This window comes from Chiloscyllium punctatum, chromosome 5 (assembly GCF_047496795.1).
Source record: "Chiloscyllium punctatum isolate Juve2018m chromosome 5, sChiPun1.3, whole genome shotgun sequence".
Taxonomy (NCBI): domain Eukaryota; kingdom Metazoa; phylum Chordata; class Chondrichthyes; order Orectolobiformes; family Hemiscylliidae; genus Chiloscyllium; species Chiloscyllium punctatum.
Genome location: NC_092743.1, coordinates 47,774,366 through 47,794,226, shown reverse-complemented (window position 1 = coordinate 47,794,226; position 19,861 = coordinate 47,774,366). Strand labels below are relative to the sequence as shown.

The 19,861-nt window shown below is 38.8% G+C and overlaps 1 protein-coding gene across 3 annotated transcripts in view; it reads right to left on the bottom strand.

The window, feature by feature from the left end:
- Positions 1–1,906: 1,906 nt before the first annotated feature.
- The window catches only part of triqk (triple QxxK/R motif containing), a 92,764-nt gene continuing 74,809 nt past the window's right edge, over positions 1,907–19,861 (bottom strand). For all 3 annotated transcript variants that reach the window (XM_072570249.1, XM_072570248.1, XM_072570250.1), the window contains exons 3-4: positions 14,757–14,842; positions 1,907–3,555 (exon numbers count right to left, since the gene is read on the bottom strand). In XM_072570249.1, the coding sequence (XP_072426350.1) occupies positions 3,433–3,555; positions 14,757–14,842 (209 nt within the window). In that variant the 3' untranslated portion in view covers positions 1,907–3,432. The remainder of the gene's footprint in view (positions 3,556–14,756; positions 14,843–19,861) is intronic.

Below are 19,861 nucleotides of genomic sequence, written 5' to 3'. Positions count from 1 at the left end.
CTGCTGCCAGGACACAGGCTCCCCGGTAGAATATCCCTGCCGGCAAGATTGCTCCTGTTTGTTTCTCATTGGGGGAATCTAGTCTCCATCTAGGTCCAGTTACTCGATGTTGCATTAATTCATACAGATTAGGGTACCTCTGCCTGCATCAGTTTACCATTCAAATAGACCCACCTGCTGAGAGCTAAAGCAATTGCAGCCCAGGCAGGAACAAAGATAATAAATTGACTATTTAAAGATCTCAAATGGCAGTGTGGTGAGAACATTCAGCCTGTGTTTTCCTGCCCAAACTTAATTCCTGTGGTGACGGGAAAACGGCTCGTAATTCCCTAATGCCAAACCCTCCTATTTATCGTCTCCTCTCATCACCTATCCCACTCATTTCCAGGAGGAGAAGATCCTTCCTGTCACAAGGCTAAAATGGCCAAATCAATGGCACAATCCATCCTGTGGAGGTGTTTTACCTCCACTGATGGCCTTTACAGCTCCGGGCCACTTCTTTTGAAAACTGGATCTCAGCTATCTGGTCAAACAGCAGCTCTGTTCTGAGTTGTCCTTTTGCTAATCTTCCTGTCTCAGCAGCACCCAGCTTTCCTAATGGGACTGCTGGCCATCTGCTATTTCAAGCCTTCTCTCTTTAACTCAATGGCTCAGCAGAAGCAACTTTTTAATTGTCCATTGTTTGCCGTGCGTGAAGTTATTCTTCCAGACCTTTAAATGATTAAACACATTTCTATATTCAAGGAAACACAAGTCTTGTTGATGTATCTGTTCCCAAAAGTTAACATTTTTAACCTCACTATTACTTTGATTAATCCATGGTGCACTCCTTTAAAATCAATCCTGTACATCTTACCCGAGATGGGACACTTTATACTGTAGATGAAGTCTGGACAGAATTTTATACAACTTTGGCTAAACTTTCATTACTTTGTATTGTCCCCCATTGTGAAAAAAGGGTCACATTCCAGTCACATTTATTTTCAAGTGTGCTCCTAGTTTTAATGCAATTTATGTATATGGACCCTTAAATCTCTCACAATTCCTGATTCCTTAAGATTCGGAAAATGCCTTGGTCCATCTTACTTCAGTCTAGAGATGATCTCACATTAAACTCCATCTGCCTCAGTTTTGTCTACTTACTCAACATATCAATGTCTATTTGCAGCTTAATGCTTCAACGGGTTACTGTGCTACCAACACAGAGTCATTCGCGTGCTTAGGCCTACAGCTCTCTAGTCCTTCAGCGAAGTCAGTGATAAATACACTGAAAAGCTGAGGACCCACAACAGATCACTAGGGAATGCAACTGATCACATGCAGCTAATTGGAGTTTGAACTAACTCCAAGAAGGCTGGTATAAGGTCACCAAGTCACCCTTTATTAACACATGCATAGTATATGACATTGACCCAGCTCGCACAGAGCCAGGTCTCAGAACGAACAGAACCCCTGACACTCTTCTTTATAACTGTCAAAGCCTGGATTCCCTGATTGGACCAGGTTAACTGCCCGAACTGGGGACTTGTATTCTGTGAAGTCCACCTGGCTGACCTCTTTCCAGTCCCTACAAAGTACATACTCATTATCTACAAACTCCATTCCTATTTCCAAAACAATTTCTCTCCATGTCTAAAGATTGGTTCCAAATCCATGCAATTTTATTTTTGCTGAGTCTCTCAGACAACATGCGTAATCAGCAATTTTGGAGCATAAAAACAGGTATAAAATATTGTGATGGATTTAGAAATAACTAAACAAGAGTAAAATAAGAAATTAGCAACTAAGAGGTAATTTTCCATCTGACTTATGTAGATTGCTATAGATTATTGCTGTTTTACACATGAAGGATAATTGAGCGATGCACAATATGTATTACAAACAAACGTACACTGGGTAAAACACATTTACCTTTATGATACTTTTAATCACCTTAATGGACCACACACGCATACATTAGTAGCAAATACAAGAATGATGTTCATATAATTTGCTTAAAATACGTGACAATAATGCTGCACAACATACAAACATTATTACCATATTATTTTCATCAATTGTCAAGATATTAAGTTTGAAAAATATTAAAAAACACATTCAATTAAAGAGGATAAAAATATAGAAACAATATTTTCAATGTAAACAATGCAATGCTTCATGTATGGTATAATTTAATGAGAAGTTGTAATGCTATTCTTTGTACATGTATCTGTGTCTACGTACAATTACAATCAATCTGAGTATTGAGACGGTTTCATGTGTGATAATTTTGACCCTATACCATTAAACCTTCCGGTCTATTAATTTAAAAGAATTCCCCAACTCATTGCTTGTTTCCCCATTTCAAACCTAAATTACTTGCTGAGTTGATAGCACCATTATTAATTGATTCCTGGATTGTTGGCTACATTTGCTCTCACTTGTCCATCCTCATGATGATACTGCTATTCTATTTGGATTGATTCTTGCACGGTTGTCTGGTAGGTGGTGCAGCTCCCTTTTTAATGAAATATCCTATTTACAAATTGGATCCATGGCATATTTGATTCAATCAATTTACAAATATAATTTTCCTGTTTGTTCTCCTCCTGTCTACAAATTTGCATCTCTCCTGACCCATAAGCAATGACGTTTTAAAACTCTAAAGTCATTCATTAATTTTTGAATACATTGTTCAAGTGCTTTTTCTTCAAGTGCTGGCTTTTTTTTGAGGCTCTGTAAGTTTCAAATTCTGTGGGTACTGTGAATCCATTGGCCTATCATATCATACTTTTGCCAACTTTTGATTATCTGGGAGCTCTCAGAAGAGGAACTCTCAACACACATAGGGAGGGCTGTCTTGTCTCAAGGCAACTAACACCCTCTGAATATTCAAAGAAAGTGGGGTGAGTCACTGAAGTCTATCCTTGAGGTTACAGTGTACAGGTAGGGACTCTGCCACTCCATTAAATCCAGAGCCTTTTATGAGCCAGGTCAAAGATCCGAGGCAACTTATTCAAGATGTTATTATAACAAGATGAATCACATTCTTACCCAATGCCCACATTCGATCTTTCATCAGCAAGAAGAGCTGATATAGTCTGTCCTAACTGAAAAGGGCATATCTCAGCTGTAAAATGTAAGTTAGCATGCATTACAGATTGAATCTGGAATATTTCTGGCCCAGATGGCTCAACTACTCACTATATTAGTAAACGGAATTTTCAAAATACAACTACCAATTAAATATGCCTACTTTAAAATACAGACTGGTGAGTTGCACAGATTGTATCATCTTGTAAGCACAGCGATGTGAAATTGATGTAAAATTGTTCACATTTTGGAATTCTTAGCAAATACAAGATAAAAGTCACATTAGTCTCCATATGGTCCAAAATACTTAAGCAAATTCCATTTAAGTGGTTATCAATGCTTCCCATGAGAAGAATATTTTTACACTTCTGAATTTTCATCCAGATCCAGGTCAAGGTCTACTTCTGTGGTGAATTTCAGGTAAAAGAAACCATAAATCGCCACAAGTAAAATCAGAATAGCTGCAACGATGAGTGCCACATCCTAAAAAGAAAATAATTGTTAATATTGGAAAAATATAATATGGTTACAGTTCTCTATCCATTATTTTCTACTTAAATTTGCTTTAAACACATATGTTTGAGAAACACAGAAATGTTTTTTATTTTCAGATAGGAAGAATTAAAGTGTTTGTATTTATGTAACTGTGCCAGACTACTTACTTAAAAACTTAAAATTACTGAAAGAGGTGTGGACCTATCTATGTGGTCACTCTGAAAACAACTGTTAAAATGAAGAGGAAATATAAATATGAAATTTACAAAACTCACATTTCTTTATGAAGTTAACAACATGATTTTCTAAGAGAGTGCTCAGAACAGGGAACTTTAATTGTTAGCCTGATATGGCAGGAATTTGTGGACACATTTCCATCAGCAATATCTAGTATTTGGTCACACAAGATGTGTTTTGTTTATTCAATGCATAAGATAATAAGATTTTATGCAACTTGCACTGTAATGCCTAACATTCTTTCTATGCCCTACACATTTGAAAATAAGGTGAAAAATCTTATTCTGAAACAAATCAGTTCTCATTAACAAGAAAAAGTAAATAGCAAGTAAATCCACTGTTCACTTTCAAGGATAATATCTGGAATAATAACTGCATACACATTGCTGACAATAAAATGTTACTGGTGGTAAACTGTTCTCACCCTGTCAATATTACACAGTCCCCTAACAGAACTGATGAACTTTAATATGAACCATAACAATTATAAGGAGCTAAATAGAAACTACATGAAAAAAATCAGAAAAGTAACATGCTACTTTTGTGTGGAAAGCATGAAAAGTCAAATATGAATAAGAATAAGTCTTGTTGTTTTATGTACATTCTTTATTATCTACATATGCATCCGCTATCCATTTATCTTTATTACAGAGTTTCAACTAACTATCCATTATATAAATTCTAATACAATAAAGAAATTTGATATTTAACTAATGTTGGACTAAAAATGATATTAACAGTAGAAATAATTTCCCTTTGTTGAACTGCGTTTTTAAAAAAATACAGCAACAGAAGAAAAACACCTTGTGTGTCCACGTAATTAAGGAAAATCCAATAGGAGTAGAATAGTAGTGCTTAAGTTCATGGATTAGTTAATAAAATACAAAATCAATATCCACCATCCTCTAACACTTGTTGAGAGCAATTCGGGATGGCTATTACAGGCTAGTCTTTCCAGTAACATACACATCTTGACTGGTAATTTGCATGAAATTGTGTTATAAACTGAACATAGGAAACAGTATCATAAAGAGAGTAATAGTTTTATGGTGAAGGACTTAGCAACTTCTGTGTGAACACATGCACATGTTTTTGCACCTGATTAATCTGGTATCTGCCACACTCTTGTGATGGTGAACATTGTTTTATTTCTGAGCTGGATTATGAGGTGAAAAGGGGAGAAGTGACAAATTAGTTAAGTGTGGGCAAATATCTAGCAAAACATTAAACTATGGCAAATAGAATATGATGTGGGAAAATATAAAGTTGTCCACTATAGGAGGAAGAGGAAAAGAGTATATTATTTAAATGGTGAGACACAGAAGAGGGATCTGGGTTTCCTTGGTCCATGAAACACAGATTAGTAGACAGGTACAGCAAGCAATGAGGAAAACTAATACAACTTTACTGCAAGAGAAGTGAATACAAAATGAGAGAGGTCATGCTTGAGTGCACATTCGGAGCTCCAGAGCTGCAGTTGCTCCAAGGATCTAGCGCAGTTCGCAGAACTGACTTCCACTTCTGGACTGCCGTGCATGATCCTAAGAAATCAGCAAAACCTCTAAGCTGGAGGACCATGTGTAATATTGATCTCCTTATTTACAGAAGGATCTAAGTGCATTGAAGCAGTAAGGAGAACGTTTACGAGACAGCTAACACCTGGAGTGGGTGGGTTGTCTTATGAGGAAAGGTTGTACAGGCTGGACTTGCATTTGTGAGGTTTCAAAGAGGAAAAGGTGATTGATTGAAACTTTTATGATCCTGAGGGGTCTTAACAGGGCATATATGAATGAAGGTTTCTTCTAATGGGAGAATCTAGAATAATGGGTCACTAGACCCTTGGTTCCCTAACATTTCTGCCCTCTTTGTGAAGACAGAACCAAAGTTTGTGTTCAAATCTTCTGCCATTTCTTTGCTCCCCATTATAATTTCCCTGGCTTCAAACTGTAAGGGACCACACTTATCTTTACTTTTTTGATTTGGTATTGTAAACTTTATGTCTGGTTGCTTCAACCCATGGAATCTGATCAGCATGGAGCTCTGATTCCCAAACTACTTTGAGTTTGAACAAAAGCTCACTGATCCTTAACTAAACCATAATAAAAACGGAGGGTCTGCTCTCAGATCAAAATTGGTCCAATACCAATATTAAGATGTCACTGATAATTATTTTGCTTTTGGGGACAAGTGTGTAAAATAACTCTCCCCATTTCTACCAAGTATTGAGTGACCAAATTAGAAGTCCTTAAAGGAGCTATTGCAAGCGATTTAAAGATGGGCACGGGATTCTTTCATTTTAATCTTTGAACCCATGTATGTTTGAGGACTACTTTCCAGGTTTTCTCTGTTCCCTTAACTATGTTCTTATCTGCTAGCTGACTCAGCATGGGAAGCAATCAATTTCCTTTTCTCCCAAAATCAACAAGCTGCAACAGAGCATCTATTTGGCATCTCCAACAATCAAGTGAAGCCAGAAATGAAAATGCTTTGGACTTCCCAACAGGCCATTAGCTGTTTGTTCAGGAAATGAGGCTACTCCATGTATAATAGAAGTTTTCTTAAAAAGATTCAAAATTTTACATAAACATGACACGCAAGAAACATTACAATACATACAGAGAAACAAACGCATCATGTTCTTTATTACATCAAAATGCTTCATGCAATTTGTGCTGTTGGGGAATTAGCTCAAATGGTAGAGTGCTTACTTAGCATGCAAGAGGTAGTGGGATCCATGCCCATGTTCTCCACTTTGCTGGAGGGATTCTATATTAGTCTTCTCAGTAACTGTTATGTTGGTAAACACAACATGTATATCTGCATCAATCACATTCCATAAACAACAAAGAGTAAGTTAATGTTTGCTCTGGGGATGACATGGAACCTTTAAATTTCCTTGAACAGGCAAATATGGTATCACCTTAAGCTTTCATTTGAAACACTACTGATAGTATAGCGCATCCTTCGCACTTTGCTGGAGTGTTCTGCCATCAGATTCCATATTACAACCTTCCTTTGACCTAGAAATAAATGTCTTACTTACTCTGTTCAACAATTAATTATTGAGCAAGCATGTTTGGCTCATTGTAACACTTGTAATAGAAAGGGCTACTGTACAGCTGATGTAAAACAGACTGTATGGTAATGTGCATGTATTCAGTGCCTTTAAAACTGGGAACACTGCCATCTCTATCTCTTAGTGAGAAGAAAGCAGTTTGGGGATTGCATTCCTGATCACTGTATATGGTTTGTGTCTTACAATTCTGTCATCTGTTCTTCCAGAGATGACCTTATTGATTTCCTGCTTTGAAAGCATTTGCCAGTCTCTCCTCTTCTTCTTAGATGTTAGTTCTGGCAATCTTTCCAATTCTTCCACTCCTCTGTTGAAGTCCTATTGACTCTTCTGTTGAAATCCTATTTATTCTCTTTCTCAGACACCACAATGGTATCTCTCCTCCTGGCATCTGTGGGTTGGATGTGGAGGAATAATCTGCAAAAATATTAATTTATTGATTTTAACAAACCATCCATGATTTTTTTAAAAATGGTTTATATTAGATGTATGAACATTTTCAACCTAAACTTAAGACAAAGATATGATAATTATTTCAAAATATATTTAGCCAGCTAAGCTACCAATGTTATCCATATATAGAGACTGGAATAAGTTTATTTGATATGTGTATAAAATATGATCTTACCAGAACCATGGTCGACGATTAATCTGTAGTTCTCTCCTTTTTTTCTGTTTGTTGTGCACCAGTTTGAACTTGACTTTACTTTGAAAGTCTATTGTTGTTTCGTAATTGCTCTGTATCTCCAGTGATACTGGATCCTTCAATAGTTTCTTTTCCACCAGAAGTCCAGGAATTTCAACACACTGATGCTGACTGGCAGCCTAACAATGCTCTTTAACAAGCTTATTTCCCAAACGCTTGAATTTCCATCCCTGAAGAACTGATTTCTAGAATTCTGAAACCTCAACACTACAGAATTTCATCAAACACGTTAATAAATGTGAAACACTTCAGCAAATTACTGCAGTTGTAGGGATGGGAATGAAGTGAGAAATGTCAACAACAGAGACAGTAAGAGAAAATGACTCTGGGCATGAGCCAAATAAAATGTCCTCCCCTGCTAACACCAGAGCAGAAATAGTTCTTCTGGAACTCCAGATGTTGTGGTAAGCTCCCAACCAAAAAACAGTGGGCTATAAGTTCACCGGGGCCTGATTTCAGGCAAAGGTCACAATTTGAAATCTGTCCCAGCTTGCTCCTGTTCAAGCAAGCAGCACACATACTTTCTTCTGCTACCTTATCTCTATGATCTTTACATGCAGTTCAGTGCTACCTTGCTGCTGGCTATTAATACACATGAGGAGACCTATGAACATGTGAGGCAAGCACATACTCCAGCTAGCCTCTAGCTTTTAAAGGAACTCTGTGTCTCTTCACAGGAATCTACAATGGATGAAAGAGCTGCAACTAACTGTAACTGGAGAAAATGAGAATGGAGAACAAGGGCAGAGGGAGGGCTGCAGTTCATTAATATGATGCTGGATGTCTTAGTCGTGGTAGTGAACAGTCATGGAAGTAAACAGGATAAGAGACACCTTGCTTCTATGAGTGAGGACTACCCTCTGAAGGAATGGGAACAGGGGGCCACAGAGGTCAACCCGTGAAGTTTGGCCCCAAGGATCTGGCTGTAGTTTTGAAAGAAGTTTAATTACTTCATGAGGGAAGTCAAGGTCAACAAATGCACCTTCAAAGACATTTCATGCACCACTTAACCCATCTGCACTGCCCAACACTTAGGAATCAGCTTTAATATTTGGCTCGTCCACTTTACTCTCTCAACTCTTCCGGTAATGATAGATTCTAACCCACCCTGTACTGCCTCCAAATTTTTCCTGCTATTCAGCTACGGTAGGCATGTCACTCAAATACACTGCTGGCACACACTGTCTTCTGTCCTGCAGATCATAGTGACACAAAATACAAGATTGCAACAAAGAACCAACAGGAAGCAGGCATACCTTCATCCCTGAGCTCTAAAAAGTGGATGATGTTTCTTTACTATGAGGCTGGCTGCAGCTGAGCTAGTCGCATTTGATATTCAGAATGATGCTATATTACTGCTTTTTGTCCCTTTTCAACTCTCACTTCCAACCTCATTCAGCTATCTCACATGAAGTACAAGCTGCAGAAGTATGTGACTCTGGATCTTTGCTTCATACCCCAACCCTTCCCTTCTGACATTTTGCTTTCAAATATTCAAGCACTGTCAGGTACTGCACTCGCAGGACCCTCAGAGTAAAGGAACAGGGCTGCACAGACTGCTGTTAGAGAAGCAGCATCACTTGACATCGATAGGCACCAGCTCAGTTATTGCCACTGCATGGTCTTCAGAGGTTAGTATAGAGTCAGGACTTGCAATGTGGTGAGTCACCAGGCATGAGTGAGCTACAGTTAGGGAAGAAAGGAAAGGATGTTTGTCCATCAGCTTCCTGGCAAGTGTGGTTGTAGAGGGGTTCTGTAGCAAGAGACATAGATGAGGAGTCAATGAGATGGTATTGAGAAGAATGCTGATTAACAGACAAAACTGACATGTTTGATGCGTTGGTGTTGTCACTGTTGAGGAGTATTGATCTGACTGGTTCTGATATGGCAAAAGAAATGTCACAGAGCATTGAACCGATCCCTTCCAGTGTGTAGCTGTGACTTTTACATCGACTGGAAGTGCTGTCCTTACCCTCGTGTGACAGTAACAGGGTAAGGTAAGAGAGGTTGTTTTTTAAAAACTCATGGAGGGAAGGAGGAGAGCTCTACTTCTCCTCCATTTCTTAAAAACCTGCCATCTCTGAAGCTTCTGCTCCATTTCTTGGTGATGTTGCACACCGAGAGGTATTGTAAGCACACCCTCATTAGCTTGTGCAGAGGTCAGTCACTAATTCCTCCAGACTTTCTGAAAGTACGCTGCAACTCACTTCAAAGACGACAGCCACAAAGTTTCCCCATAAACATGCAATAGCAGAAGTAAGTCAAAAACATTTTATCTACAAATTAGGTTCCTGGTCTTTTAAATAGCATTAGCGAGGGTTGGTTGAGGGAATGGTCCCCTCATGCAGCTGAACCCCAGGTTAGCAGAGAGTGACTGCACAGGATTTCAGTCCATTTGTCCAAGCAAGTGTCTGAAACATTCAGGAACTTACTTGGAATGGCTGATTGACATTGTGAACAGAATGCCAATGCTGATGGGTTCCATGTGAGCTGCATCAAGACAGCTGGAATTATGGCCCCTAACATTTTCAGTCTTCAGGCGGCAACAGGAGCAGGGCAACAAAGGAGTCTAACTCTGTACCTGATGAGTTTGAATCATGTGTGTGAAAAATATTTGAAGAGGTGGACAATCTCTGGGAAAATTTAACCTGTTGTCAATTGTGCAACTCACTGCAATTTTTCAGGAGAGTGGAATACTCCTCAATTGTGAGGCATTTGAGTGGGCACCAGATGATTATTTGGATAAACATAACGTGCAAGGGTCTGGGGAAAATGCAGGAGACTGGTTCCTCAGCAATGATGCTCATTGGACCAGCAGCTCCAGACATGATGGGCCAAATGGCCTCTTCTGCACTGTAACACTTCTGTGATTCTGTGAAGTTGTAAGGGGTAAGGACCTAGCTTTAAAATAAGTTGCTGAAGAAATCAGATTCAGGCAGACCTGGAACTGGCACAGACGGCTGTCAAAATAAAACTCTGGCCTGGACTCAGTTATAACCTAAGCAGAGGTATTTAGGCTATGGAAGAAAGTAAGCAGCAGATAAACAGAAAATAATTACAAGATACTTTAGTAATTACAAAATAATTTCAAGATTGAAACTGTTTTTTTGTGTTGCAGCATCACCCAAAAATTTACTGGTTAAAATCATTCATACAAGCCCCATATAATGTTTAACTTTTCGAATGTTTATGGACAGTTTATCTATAACAAAAACATCTGCAGAGAGTTTAAGAGGCTTTTTCTGTCCTAATCGCAACATTTGTACATCTCAAGAGGCTAAGATTGTGAAAGAGAGCTTCCATTTATTTTCCTGTATTCACAGCTGTGCTCACAGACCCATCTGGCCATGCAGCTACTAATCTTAACAGGATGTAATAAACAAGTGACACACAACTGCAGGCTCCATCTGGTGAGGCCAGTGGACAGCAGGACTGTTTGAAATAACCATTGGTATTCCAAGCAGCATTACCATGGTCATAGCCAACATTCTTGCCTTTCCTTCTAGGGAGGCTTTCTAAGATCATTATTGCCTCGTGTCAACTATAATATTAAATGTTGACTTTTTAGGTGACAAGATGACAAGGACATTAGTATGGAAGGCAATGCATTTTTGAGCAAGCATTACGATATAACACTCTATTTTACACCTTGGCTACTGTTTGTATCAACTTTAAAGACTATTTCTATAAAATTCAAGTTAAATTGCTATTCCTCAGGTTGTGTTACGACTGTGATTCTTTTTCATATCCCTTTATCACTGGTGGAATATCTATTTATCACTATATATATCTTGCTGGCTCTGCAGCTCTGAAAGAGAAGATTAAATCTACAGCCAAGCACACAAGAAAACTTTAGGTAATGCACTGGTCCAAAGGAATTTATCATAACTTCCTGCTGCATTGTCTTTAATCAAATTCTGAATCCAAGTTCCTGCTCTGAAACATTCTCTACCAGGAGCTGAACCAGTAGCATAAGACATTTAGGATGCTTACTAAAGTGACAATCTTTCCCTTGTGATGATATGCTTTCCTTATTTGAAGAATTTCCTCCTTTAACATTTAACATTTACCAAGCATCTAGGTGATTGGATTCTTTTGTTGAGATTGTCTAGTTCCTGTGTTTCACTACATCATGTTAGTTTTGGGAACTTTAAGAGGTTAACAGCTGGAAAGGTAGGATCAGAAACAGCAGCTGGGCTTGCTGAGCTGCAGATGAGTCTACATTGCTTGCAATGATGACAGTCCAGAAGGATTGTTTTGGGAGTACAACTAAATTAGTTAAAAGCATTCAAAAAAGCTGTAAAAACCGTTTACTTCATCAAATCAAAGCAAACATAGTAATACAATATTAACTTTAAGGTCAGGTTAAGGTTAGCTCGGAGAAGGACGTGGCATCAAGAAGAAAAATTAGGCTATAAACATTTTTGTTTTTCAATTTATATTTGCAATTTATTTATTTGCTAGGAAAGATGTTATGGTATTCTTGTGCTAGGACAGTACAGAAGCAGGAGTAGTAGGTCCAGACGGAAAATGCTGTTGTTAGCTCTTAGAGCTCAGGAGAAATCATAGAAAATTATGGCTCCATGCCATAGACAAAGGTTAAGGCTAAGAAGAAGCCCTGGGAGCCAATGCTAGTTCAATGTAGCTGAGATTGGGGTGAAGGAAGCCCACAGAAAGTATTTTCTTGATGCAGCTGAAAAGATCGGAATTTGGAGAAATATCACTGTCAGCTTGTTTGATTAAAATTGAAATCGTGTGGGTAATTAGAATCTTGGGAACAGTCCTAGGGAACTTGGTCTCAGGATCAAAGACTGAACTACCAGGATGCCAGCAATCATTGAGGCAGTCCGAGTTAAAGTGGCTTTGAGGGACTTCCAAAGAGAGATCTTCAAAAGTGAAGATTTGGAATCCTTCACCAAAGAGACAGAATTTTAAGGAGATTTGATGACTCATTGCACTACTAACATCTGGGTTACATCTGTCTTGATTGCACTGGCCATTTTAAGAGTAGTTTGTGTAACATAGACCACAGCTTGCCTGTTAACTCTTAACTATCTCATGTTTATCCTGAACATGATGTTGAATATACCATGTGCATATTTTAGAATCATTATCTTACCTGTCCAGTATACCAAAACTTAAAAGTATAAGTTAACATTATTTATTCTGAAGTCCTGCTGCTTATGTTTTTACCATTGATTCTTCCACACATTCTACTTTTAAAATTGCGCAAAACACTGGTGGTGAATGGTATTTCAATCTTGATGATGCACTTCAGCAAATCTCCAAGACTCTCAACAGCACCTTCCAAACTTGCTCTGCTATCTCAGAGAACTAGGACAGCATGTACAAGAGCCTGAAAAGTCCCCTGCAAGTCACCACCCTGAACTTGAAGCTACATTACTGTTTCTTTATCCTTGATGGGTTAAAATCCAGATACTCTACACCTGACTGTACTGTCGGTGTACCTATAGCACTTGAACTGCTGAGTTCATGCTGGCAGCTCAGAAACACCTCCCCAAGCCCATGGATGATCATTAAATGCTGGCCCTGCTATCAACAGCTGAAAATGTGTTGCTGGAAAAGTGCAGCAGGTCAGGCAGCATCCAAGGAGCAGGAGAATTGACGTTTCGGGCATGAGCCCTTCTTCAGGAATGAGGAAACTGTGCCAAGCAGGCTAAGATAAAAGGTAGGGAGGAGGGACTTGGGGGAGGGGCGTTGGAAATGCGATAGGTGGAAGGAGGTTAAGGTGAGGGTGATAGGCTGGAGTGGGGGTGGGGATGGGGGTGGGGATGGGGGCGGAGAGGTCAGGAAGAAGATTGCAGGTTAGGAAGGTGGTGCTGAGTTCGAGGGTTGGGACTGAGACAAGGTGGGGGGAGGGGAAATGAGGAAACTGGAGAAATTGAGTTCATCCCTTGTGGTTGGAGGGTTCCTAGGCAGAAGATGAGGCGCTCTTCCTCTAGCCGTCATATTGCTATGGTCTGGCGATGCAGGAGTCCAAGGACCTGCATGTCCTTGGTGGAGTGGGAGAGGGAGTTGAAGTGTTGAGCCACGGGGTGGTTGGGTTGGTTGGTCCGGGTGTCCCAGAGGTGTTCTCTGAAACATTCCGCAAGTAGGCGGCCTGTCTCTCCAACCTCCTTCCACCTATCGCATTTCCAACGCCCCTCCCCCAAGTCCCTCTTCCCTACCTTTTATCTTAGCACAGTTTCCTCATTCCTGAAGAAGGGCTCATGCCCGAAACGTCGATTCTCCTGCTCCTCGGATGCTGCCTGACCTGCTGCGCTTTTCCAGCAACACATTTTCAGCTCTGATCTCCAGCATCTGCAGTCCTCACTTACTTCCTGCTATCAACACCCATATTACATGAACAAATGATTAAAAGTCCCTCAGGCATCCTCCTCACAGCTTACAAATATATTTCTTACCCTCACTCCCCTCATCTGAATCACTGATATACATTGTAAATTGCTGAGGCCCAAACATTGATCCACCATTAATAGCAAGCTGCTACCGCAAAAGAAATCCACCTTTTTCTACTCTTCATTTTCTCTCTATTACCCAGTCCTCAGTGCAGTCTCACATATTGCTATGAATCCCACCAACCCTCATCTGTGTAAGCCTTTGTGTGAGATTTTACTGAATATCCTCAGAAATATAAAGGCATCAAGTTTTTATCAGAACTATATTTGGTTCAGGTATGCATTTATCCAGCCATGAGGATGCTAAATTAAAGTTGGAATCCCAATGGGAGCAAAGCAATACATTTACAGTAGTTTATTTTTGGATATTAATTACACAGAAATGTGGAAACAGAGGATTAAGAATTCAAATTAAAAACAATAAGTACTATGCAATAAACTGAAATACACTACTCGAACAGCTTAATCAAAAGATCCAGAAAGTGAATAAGGCACTACCTGGAGTTTTATATAATATTTAGAATTAGACTAAAATCAGGGTAGTTTTTTTCACAGACCATTAAAGTCTTACAATAATTTCCAGTACTAAGTGTTGTACTGCATGAATATTTAGTTTCTAACATTCTACACAGATTTTGAAATGTCACAAACAATATCCCAGAGAAATAATCAATATTCAGTGCATTTATCTTTAGGGAAAAGAGACTTGACAGTCACTGAAATTTAATGAAGGTTATCAAACCACTACACACACCCTTATTCCTGGTGCTGTTTTCTTGGCTTCTGCTTTCAATCGTGTTGCTCTTAAAACTGATCTGGTTTTCTTATAATCTTGTTTTCCTGGGGGTAATAAAACAATTGTAAGTGAAATGTGTTATTTCCATATGAAAAGCATTTTTAAATCTCATTGATATTAGAGAAAATATTATTAAATTAAAACCAGATCACACTGAATATTACATATTAAACTTATATAATCCTACATTACTCTAATAAACTATACCACAATTATGTTTGCACATTTGATTCTAAAACTTTTTCTATTTGTTTTATTTCAAACTGGCTTCTCAAAGCCTGTCCATCATCTACAAGTAAGTATGGCGGAGTACTCTCCACTTGCCCCAGTGATTCAGTTCCAATATTCAAGAGCTGAAATCCATCCAGGACAAAACAGCCCACTTGACCAGCACCTCTATCACCACCTAAAACATTCACTCCCTCCACTCTTGGTGAACTGAAGCAGCAGCATGTATCATTTGCAAGATGCAATGAGCAAATTACCAAAAATCCTGTGACTATACCCTCCAAAGTCATGGGTCAGTTAGCCGAGTTGGCTAGAAGGCCAAATGCAGAATAACACAAACAATATGGTTTCAATTACTACACCAAGTTGAAGTTACCATGAGGAGGAGTCTCCTTCTCAACCTCTCCCCTCACATTAGGTGTAGTGGCTCTTAAGGTAAACGACCACCACTCATCTCTCTAATGAGATAGCAGCCCTACAGTTTGGTTTTGAAAACATAAGAACCAGCAGCAGGAGTCCACAGTTCAGCCCTCAGGCCTGCTCTGCCATTTTAATGCAGTGGTTGATTTCATCTCAGCCTCAACTCCACTTTCCTGCCCATTCTCCATAACTCTTCAACCATTATTAATTAAAAACTGTCTACCTCCCCCTTAAATTTACTCCATGTCCCAGCATCCCTCACACTTTTGGGTAATGAATTCCATAGATTCACAACCCTTTAAGAGAAGTAATTACTCCTCATTTCAGTTTTAAATTTGATACCACTTATCCTAAACAATGAACTCTCACTCTAGAGTGCCCCATATGAGGAAACAGCCTTTCTATGTCTGTTATATCAATCCCCTTTAGCGTCTTATGTACTGCAATTAAAGCTCTCAGTCTACTAAACTCTGGACAGTACAGAACTAAACTCCTCAATGTCTCTTCATAAAACAAACCCCTCACCTCTGGCATCAATCTGGTGAACTTCCTATGAACTGCTTCGAATGCAACTATATTCTTCCTCAAGTAAGGGGAACCAAAATTATAAGCAATACTCCAGGTGCAGTCTCGCTAAAGCCTTGTACAGTTGCAATAACACTTCCTTACTTTTACACTCTATTCTCTTATTCAATCATCCCAAGTGCAACAAATGTAGGGAGACATTGTCACCTCCAAGTCTCCTCTGTCATTTTGCATCCAATGTATTGTCACTCCATTACTCTTGCTGTGTCAAATTCCTGGAGCTCCCTCGCTTAATCCACTTAGATTATGTGAACAGCAACAGTTCAAGCTGGCAGCTGATCACCAATATCTCAAAGCAGTTGGAGTTGAGCAGGAAATAGTGCCCTTGCCAGCAACGCTCACATTTCATGAACACATTGAAAATAATGATATGGAAGATCAATGGAATACTCCCCACTTGCCTGAAAGAGTCCAGCTCCAACAACACTCAAGAAACCCATGACAAAGCAGCATGCTTGATTGACACCATATCCACAAATGTTCACTTTATTTGCAATGCACAGCAGCCTCAGAGTGTATCATCTACAAGATGGACCTTCCAACCCACAACCACTACCATCCAGAAGGACAAGGACAGCATACAATGGTAACACTCCCAATTGCAAGCTCCTCTCCAAGTCGGTTACCAACCCAACTAGGAAATATATTGCAGCTCCTCCATTGTGGCTGGGTCAAAATCTTGGAACTTCTGACCTAATGGCATTTGTGTGTATCTACTCCAATTGAACTGCAATGATTCAAGAAGGCATTCACTATCATCAGAGCAATTAGGGATAAGTAATACATATTGTCTCAGCCAGAAAAAAACATATTCCCTGAATGAATTAAAGAAAAACTGAATTGTCAAGAGACTGATGCACACAATAGAGTTGGAGAATAAGTACTGGGCCAGCTAGAGACACCCACATCCCATGAATGAATAAATGAAACATAAAAAATTAGAATTAGCAATTTGTAAATTGGCCAAAGACTAGGCGGTGGTAATGAACTTCATCTACTGAAGTACAAGTATTGAACCACATTGTTGGAAGAACACTATAGCCACAGACAACAGGGTAGGCTCAGCAAAATGATACATAGATAAGTAATTATAATGATATCATTAGTATATGAGGACTATTTTCCCTGGAGGATTTAATTGTGGCTTTTAACGTATTTCATGTAGTTGGGGAGTCAAACTTGAGTGTGTATCAATTTAAAATGATAAATGAGAGTGACGAAAGCAGTGAGAGGAAATTTTACACTGAGATTATTGGAGCATGGAATGTTCACTCAGAAACCATTAAAACTAAACTAGGAAAGTAAATCAAAATCTAAAATAAAGGAAAACAAAGAGTTGCATGAGCAAAGCAGAGTGATCCGTTTGGATTATGTGAACAAAGAATTTAAAGAAAAATTAGGCCTCTTCAGAAGGTGGAGGGATCAATTCCTACTCCACGATTTAAACACAAAAATCAAAACTCACATCCCAATCCAGTACTTAGCAAGTGCAGCACTGTTACAAGATTAATTGTTAAACTAAGCTATGGTCTGCCCTCTCAGTCGGGCATGAGGTCCTATGGTGCTCCACTGAAGAAGAGCAGAGGAGGTATCTGTTGGCTGAAGATGATCTCTCATCAATACCTTGAAAGTAGATTAAATGGTCATTATCACATCGGTCTTTGCAGGAGGGTGCTGTGTACAAACTGACTGTCGTGTTCCTACATTACAGTATTGGCTACAGTTCAAACATCCTTCACTGGCTTCAAACGTTTTGTGGCTGTGACAAGTGGTATATAAATTTAAGTCTTTCTTTCATGTCTCTATGACTCAAGGATAAAAGTAGCAGTCCTTAAGCCAATAACATTTTCCGCATTAAATTTTGCAACCTGTACATTGCAAAAGTTGTTGTTAAATTGCTTTAACTGTTCTAAGCTGAGAAGTTAGAGTAGTCTAAGATCAGCCTGTTGAAACAAGGTTTGACCTTGAATGAGAACCATTAATGAAGATATTAAAAGACAAACATTTGTCTTTTATAATGTTTAAACATCTACTTTGGACATTAAATATCGACAACTAAAAAAATGTGAGCAGAATGACTTGCTAATTTCTGTGTAACTTGATTGGTTTTCTGGCTAAAATTATGCTCTGACAAATTGAAATCCTGATGAATAATGCATATCATCCAATCAGCTACAAGAAATTTGCTTGGTGGAACACATTTGTGATACTCTCAACTTCAAAAAAAAACTGATTAACTTTACAAATTAGTGAACGTTCATTTAAAATTATTAAAATGTATGCAGAGAAAAACAATAGGCCAAAGATAACTAGAAAAATGTTGAAAATATTAATGTTATAAATGAAACGCTAACAACAGACAGTGAGTTTTATACTTAGTGGGTGTGTGTATTCTAAAATTTTACTGTATCAGTGGGAGGTCTAATATGAAAATATTCATAGTGAATCAGAGTTTTGAAAAACACAGAGGTATAGGGTTAAGGCCACTTAGGACCAATGACCCTCACCAGCACTGAGGCGGATCTGTGATCATGGTCATGTAGAATCTTGTATAAATGGTGTGGATCCTCAAAATATAGATTTATCCAACGGGATACACCAAGATCTAGGAACAGTACATGGACGGTTCTGTAATACAGTTGGGGGGAGATGTTCCAGATACAGTGCAGAATGTTTGGCATTACTACTAAATGTGGAATCCTGGAAATGGGATGTGGGGATATTGGGAGACAATCTGATCATCTGAAAGTTTCGGGTAGTTCTAGGATTAGGGACCACTGAGAATGTAATCAAATTGCTGCTGCCACTGTATCATTTATAACATTAATATTTTCAATGTTTTTCTAATTATCTCTGGCCCATTGTTTTTCTCCACCCACATTTTAATAATTTTGAAATATGTGCTCGCTGCTTTGTAAAGTTAATAGTTTTTTTTGAAGTTGAGAGTATTGCAAATATATTCCACCAAGCAAGTTTCTTGTAGCTGATTGGATGATATGTATCATTCATTCGGATTTCAACTTATAAACAGAAAGAAACATCCAGTATCAAAGAGCAATCATTTGGGTGGTTTTTGATGGTGAGGAAACAGCATGTTGGGAGAACAAAACCCAGGAGAATAAGTAAGGTACTGAAACGGGGATGAGTGACACATCTTAGAGTGTGTTTTAGGAAGTAACTTTGATTAGGAGAATGGTAGTCCCTGAAGTAAAATATGTGAAATAAATCTAAAGAAGCCAGTATCCCATCACCAAGTCGCCCTTTATTTACACATGGTGGGTCCTTGATACTGATCCAGCTCCTCCGAGCCAGCTCCCAGAGTGAATAAGGCTGTTTGATACTCCTGTTCCTATCTGTCAGCTAGGGCTCCCTGATTGGACCAGATTAACAGCTCTGGAAACTCGTATTTTATAAAGTACACCTGACTGACCGCATTACAATTACTATAGTATGTACATACATACTGGCCAGAATGACTTTGGAATGGAGTGCATCTACTGGTGATAGTAGTAGGTACAATTCTGGGATGCAAATGAAATAGATAGGGATACCCTGCAAGCTAAAAACATTGCAGGTAGAAAAGTAATACTATGCAAGTATTTAATAAAGTAGAGACTAAATAGTGGGGGCAAGGGATCAAATTTGGCAAGATGCAGTAAATCAAATGTAGAAGCAAGACAGAAAGGTATTAATATGAAAGATAAACTGTGACAGAGCAATGATAGGAAGTACAAATTGAAGGGCAAATCAAAAGCTATTGCTTGAAGTTTCAAAAATAATAAAATGATGGAGCTAAATGCTCTGTCTCTAAATGTACACAGCATCATTAC